Genomic DNA, 6,619 nt, shown 5'->3' on the forward strand with positions numbered 1-6,619 from the left:
GGGGGGATCATCTGAATTCGCCGACACACCCTATTAACCGCTGATCGTTTAAACTGCTACCTAAGGAAGGCAGCGTAGTGGAGGATGATAGGGGTTCGGGCGGAGGAGGGGAAGAAGAAAGAAGTCTGACCATCCCCACATTTTCCCACGTCTCCTCGCAGGCGCAGGGAGGCTCAGCGCTGCCACCTGGCGGCTGCTTCTCCCCAGACTGAGAGCCCGCTGGCCGCGGAGCACACGCAGACTCCCGGTGGGTGTGCCTTGCTCGGGCCTCGCGGAAAAGGAGCAGAAAAGCTCGAATTCATGATTCAGACCTACGTGACCCAGGCAAAAATTCGCTTTCTGCTTGTCCTCGTGAGAAAATGGAAAGGAAAAGGCAGTTGGCACTGCCCATAAAGTTCTTACTCAATCCTACCAGGCGCTACTCAATGGTTAGGAGGAGGGGAGAGAAAGTGGTAAAAATTATTAGAAATTCTTGCCTCTTAGCTTATTCTAAGAGTAAAAATAAATCATGGAATCCATTTTACCCCAGACTCCCTATTTTAGTATTTTGTAAATAAGAGTCACTTCCATATGTCATTTTTCAATACGAACCCTAAAAGGGAAGTCCAGTTGTAATACACGTTCATGAGCCCAAAAAGGATGAAGTGGAAGTTGTATTTGCCTACTTGATTGAGTAGTAAATCAGCCTCCGTTGGAGGGTGCTTTTTCCTCAAGTGTGGAACTGTAAACCCCGGGCCTTTCAGTCGACAAAGTCCAATGACATCAAATTTCCCAGGGCTGCTTCCCCGCCTGCTAAAGTAACAAAGGGGGGGGGGGGTGTCCCCACCCCCTCTATTTCATTTGAACTGAATACTTGTCAGGTTAGACCAGCTCCCACAGTCATGGTTTCTATAGCCAAGGCAAGGCAAAATCTTGCAAATCAGTGCAAATCCAGGAGATTTGTTAAACTAATTTCCCTTCAGTCCCCCCCCCATTCTATAGGAATATATTAAGCAGTGGGATAGAATCTTATTTCCATCTATACCCCATACCATTTTATGCATGTGAGATTTTATGCTATACAGGTGTGTGAGAGCAGAAGAAATGAATTAGCAGATATTACATCTCAAACAATTCCATTATTTCATGAAATAAGATAATTTACCTTCATTCAAAATTTGAAATGTCTAACATCAGTGCCAACGAAGACAATTAGTTCATTATTCTAAAACAGGATTTTTTTTTTTTTTTTTTTTGCAAAATTATCTTGGTTTACTGTTATATGACTTAAAGAGTAGCATTAAGAATTACTTCATGTACTGCAAAGCCAGCAGAGGGAACAGTGAGTACTGATTTAGCAGGGGCCACCAAATAGCTGGTATTTGGGGGAAAAAATGTCAGTAACGGAGAACTGGTTACAAAGCTTATGAAGTTAGGTAATGAGAACACAGAAATCTTTTCTCATTACTTGGTATTCAAAGGCCCAGTATATTCCAGCATGCACATGTTTACTCAGTTGGTGAGGAAGATGGACTTTAATAAAAGCCATTTGTCAATGTTTTCTTACATTTGAGAATACTCACATAGAAGAACAAACCTACTTCAAGAGTCTAAGCATTCATATATACTATAATCATAAAGCCAGTGAAAATTACTAACACCATATTTCTTCAGTTCTAAGCACTTGTTCTTTTCATTTTCAACATCTCTGAAATAAGAAGAGGTCTTACAACCAGGGGCATGTCAATGTCTCCTTGGCAGTTTTCCTTCCTTAGTTGCATGTAATCATGGTGTGTCTTAAAATCTACTGGATTTGTTAAAATACAGAAAATACATCTCACAATAGAAATAGGCCAGTGGCTATTTTTTTAGTATCTGCTTTAAAAAAAAAAAAAAAAAAAACCTGTGTTCAGGGCACCTGGCTGGCTCAATCAGTGGAGCCTGTGACTCTTGACCTTGGGACTGTGAGTTTGAGCCCCACATTGGGTGTCAAGATTACTTAAAAATAAAAATCTTAAAAATAAATAAATAACCTGTGTGCCTTAAGCATAAGTAAAATTGCTAGGACTGCTTTGATTAAATCCCACTTTCCCCCATCATTTTCAGTGGTGGAAGCAGAACTGGTTCTAGAAATGTAATCAATTATATTGATAGGCACCTTGACTGACTCATCACAAATGAGCTACACTCTCAAATCATTAGTTGGGTACAAACCCCAAAATATACTATTTATTCTCTTTTTTTAAATCCTAGTGAAGATACTGATTTTATAAATAATAGAGTAATTTTTATGTCAGAGTATAACATTTAGGATTGTTTACGTATTTTGGTGTGCACACCAAAGAAAATAAAACGCATGATGACACACCCAACTTTGTTATATGTAAAAAAAAGGTGCCTGTGGGTTTTTGTTTGTTTGTTCAAGATTTGTTCCCCCTTCTAAAAGAAAAAGTATATAACTTGGGTAGTTAATGGTCAAAAATTATTTGCTTTTCGCCACAAAAACATTCTTGCTTGTGGTTGATCCTTACAGATCCAGTCAGATGTCTCCAAAGGGTGTTCTTTCCAGTAAAATTCTAAATCTGACAACCTGGGCCTCTGGCCAGCCTACATACTTTAAAAGTTTGACAAGATAAATAGAAATCTGCTGCCTCGCACTAGTTTGATCTGAATCAAAAGCTCACTTAATTATGTTGGGTTGGCCCTACCTAACCACCTATCCCTGGCCTGCAGAAAATCAGTTTACTCTTATGGTGTTAAGAAAGACTGATTTATACTAGAACTCTAATTTTCACACCATGGAATAGGGGTAATTTTTGTGGCCAAATATGTATTTGGATTACCTGTGTAACTTTGGCAAATTCTCCACAACACTCTTCACAAAGTTCCTTTCGTTTAAAATCATTAAGACCACAGGATTGCCCCTGTTGTCCTTGTATGGTTCACATCACGTGATCTAAAATTACTTTTCAAATGGCTCAGTAGGTAAAACATGCTACTCTTGATCTCAGGGTCCTGAATTCAAGCCCCACGTTGGGTGTGGAGCCTACGTGTAAAAAAAAAAAAAAAATTCGGTGGCCATCCTCAACTTTGGTCTCCCAAGCAATAACATACTATTTCTACTAGAAGGCGTGTCTCTGGTATTTGAATTACCAAGAGAAAGATAATAGCATTCATGGAGGGCTTACAATGCATCAAACTCACTGAACCCTCACAACAACCCTAGATAAAGTAGCTCCCAGTGTTTCCATATCACAGATGAGGAGAACTGAGACTTAACCATCTCTGCAGAGTACAAAACCAGTAAGAAGGACTAGCATCAAGGTCTACTATAAATCCACAGGCTCCAGTATCTTCTGCTACAAGTCATACCACGTCCTTCTTTCTCGCCTTGGCCTTTTAACTCAATTTGATTCAAGTAACATATAAATAACATAGAAGGAATATATAGAAGAAAATATATATAAAGGAAAGAAGTAAGAAGGGGTGGGGGCGAGGAGAAAGAGTGCAGCAATCTTTAATTTTGAAAATGGGGGAAACAAATATTTAGAAAGTAAAAACGACCCCAATTCTTTCCCTAACATTACCATCCTATATGAAACCATGGAAATTCTCCCCTTAAGTATGGAACACTGTGTAATGTGTTCCAATGGAAAGCTCTTCTGTTTGGGCTATCCAGGATTTATAGGGGTGTTTAAATCATTAAATAACCATAGTTAACCCCTGTTTGGTTAAGAGAGCAAGCAATTATTGCAAAAATTCCTCTTCTCTGCCTTCCACAAACAGCACAAAAATGGCTCTGAAGGGATTTACACAATACATCAACATCTGTGCTGTACCTAGAGCTGTTAAAATAATTGTGATGACAGGTGTCTAGGTACCACTTTCTTAATGGTTTTCAATATCCATTGATTTATTGTTGTGGCTTTCCTTCCCCCTTTTACATCCTTGGCTTTATGAAGGATCCAAGGAACAGATTTTGCACTGGAGGCTGATTCTTTATTCCAGTACTGAAAAGAACTAATAAAAATAATCACTTGGCTTTTAAGCAGAAAGCTTCCATTTACAGTATTTCACCCTTACACCCCCCCATTTCCAAGCCCCTTGTTATCTAACATAATGGTTAGAATACATTTCCGTCTCTCCCCTTAATAATTTCATGCATTAACATCCTCTTTACACACCACACACACACACACACACACACACACGCACGCACACACACAGAGCAAAAGGAAAAAAAGGCAGCAGAAATCTCAGCTGTACTTCTAGCCCTTTTAAAAAGTTTGCTCTGTAAATTGGAATGAGGTCAGATTTGGAGCTTCTCATTGCACGCGGAGATTATTATTGCATCGGGTTCCAAGCCAATAGGAAGCCCGGGGGCGGGGCTTGGCATGAGGAAGCGTTGGTTACAGCGGCTGATTGGCCGCGGCCAAGACTGTGAAAGGATAAAGAGGCGCGAGGCGGAATTGGGGTCTGCTCTAAGCTGCAGCAAGAGAAACTGTGTGAGGGGAAGAGGCCTGTTTCGCTCCCGGGTCTCTAGTTCTTGCACGCTCTTTAAGAGTCTGCATTAGAGGAACTCTGCCATTACCAGCTCCCTTCTTGCAGAAGGGAGGGGGAAACATACATTTATTCATGCCAGTCTGTTGCACGAAGGCTTTTTGGCTTCCTACCTTGCAACAAAATAATTGCACAAACTCCTTAGTGCCGATTCCGCCCACAGAGAGTCCTGGAGCCAGAGTCTTTTTTGCTTTGCATTGTAGGAAAGGGACTAAGTGATAGAGACTATGTCGCTTTCCTGAGCTCCTGAGAGCGCTCGTGAACTGGAACCAACTGCTTAAGGGGAAGAAAAAAAAAAAAAGACTTGCCTGGGAGGCGGCGAGAAACTTGCATTGGAAGCTTCAGCAACCAGCATTCAAGAAACTCCTCTCCACTTTAGCACGGTCTCCAGACTCAGAGCCGAAAGACAGAGCAAACTGCGGCGCGGTGAGAGAGAGAGAAAGGGCGAGCGCGAGGAGAGGGAGGGAGAGACTCTCCAGCCTGGGAAATATAACTCCTCTGCAAGAGGCAGAGTACTCCTTCCCCGCATCTTTTGGAGACTTTTCTCTCTGCGCCCACCACCGCCCCGGCGAGGAGTGGAGGGGCCCGCACGGCCGCCCTGCGCGTCCTCCCGCTCGGCGTGTGCTTGGCCCGGGGAGCCGGGAGGGCCCGGCGATCGCGCCGCGGCCGCAGCGAGGGTGTGAGCGCGCGTGGGCGCCCGCCGAGCCGGGGCCATGGTGCAGCAAACCAACAACTCCGAGAACACGGAAGCGCTGCTGGCCGGCGAGAGCTCGGACTCGGGCGCCGGCCTCGAGCTGGGCATCGCCTCCTCCCCCACGCCCGGCTCCACCGCCTCCACGGGCGGCAAGGCCGACGACCCGAGCTGGTGCAAGACGCCGAGCGGGCACATCAAGCGGCCCATGAACGCCTTCATGGTGTGGTCGCAGATCGAGCGGCGCAAGATCATGGAGCAGTCGCCCGACATGCACAACGCCGAGATCTCCAAGCGGCTGGGCAAACGCTGGAAGCTGCTCAAAGACAGCGACAAGATCCCTTTCATTCGGGAGGCGGAGCGGCTGCGCCTCAAGCACATGGCTGACTACCCCGACTACAAGTACCGGCCCAGGAAGAAGGTGAAGTCTGGCAACGCCAACTCGGGCTCCTCGGCCGCCGCCTCCTCCAAGCCGGGGGAGAAGGGAGACAAGGTCGGTGGCGGGGGCGGCCATGGGGGCGGCCATGGGGGCGGCGGCGGTGGAGGGAGCGGCAACGCGGGGGGAGGAGGCGGCGGCGCGAGCGGCGGCGGCGCCAACTCCAAACCCGCGCAGAAAAAGAGCTGCGGCTCCAAAGTGGCGGGCGGCGCGGGCGGCGGGGTTAGCAAACCGCACGCCAAGCTCATCCTGGCGGGCGGCGGCGGGAAGGCGGCGGCCGCGGGCGCCTCCTCCACCTTCGCGGCAGAGCAGGCGGGGGCCGCGGCCCTACTGCCCCTGGGCGCCGCCGCCGCCGACCACCACTCGCTGTACAAGGCGCGGACTCCCAGCGCGGCGGCTTCGGCCTCCACGGCCGCCTCCGCCTCGGCCGGCCTCGCGGCTCCGGGCAAGCACCTGGCCGACAAGAAAGTGAAGCGCGTTTACCTGTTCGGCGGCCTGGGCGCGTCCTCTTCGCCCGTGGGCGGCGTGGGCGCGGGCACCGACCCCAACGACCCCCTGGGCCTGTACGAGGAGGGGGGTGCGGGCTGCTCGCCCGACGGGCCGAGCCTGAGCGGCCGCAGCAGCGCCGCCTCGTCGCCGGCCGCCGGCCGCTCGCCAGCGGACCACCGCAGCTACGCCAGCCTGCGCGCCGCCTCGCCCGCGCCGTCCAGCGCGCCCTCGCACGCGTCCTCGTCGGCATCGTCCCACTCGTCCTCGTCCTCGTCGTCGGGCTCCTCGTCTTCCGACGACGAGTTCGAAGACGACCTGCTCGACCTGAACCCCAGCTCAAACTTTGAGAGCATGTCCCTGGGCAGTTTCAGCTCGTCGTCGGCGCTGGACCGGGACCTGGATTTTAACTTCGAGCCCGGCTCCGGTTCGCACTTCGAGTTCCCGGACTACTGCACGCCCGAGGT

At 48.5% G+C, this 6,619-nt stretch overlaps 1 protein-coding gene across 1 annotated transcript in view; it reads left to right on the forward strand.

The window, feature by feature from the left end:
• The first annotated feature begins 4,069 nt into the window (after nucleotides 1-4,069).
• The window catches only part of LOC121106086 (transcription factor SOX-4), a 5,195-nt gene continuing 2,645 nt past the window's right edge, over nucleotides 4,070-6,619 (forward strand). Inside the window, exon 1 of the mRNA XM_040645107.1 lies at nucleotides 4,070-6,617. Coding sequence (XP_040501041.1) covers nucleotides 5,253-6,617 — 1,365 coding nt within the window. The 5' untranslated portion in view covers nucleotides 4,070-5,252. The remainder of the gene's footprint in view (nucleotides 6,618-6,619) is intronic.

The sequence above is a fragment of the Ursus maritimus genome, unplaced genomic scaffold, assembly GCF_017311325.1.
Source record: "Ursus maritimus isolate PB19 unplaced genomic scaffold, ASM1731132v1 scaffold_30, whole genome shotgun sequence".
Classification (NCBI taxonomy): Eukaryota; Metazoa; Chordata; class Mammalia; order Carnivora; family Ursidae; genus Ursus; species Ursus maritimus.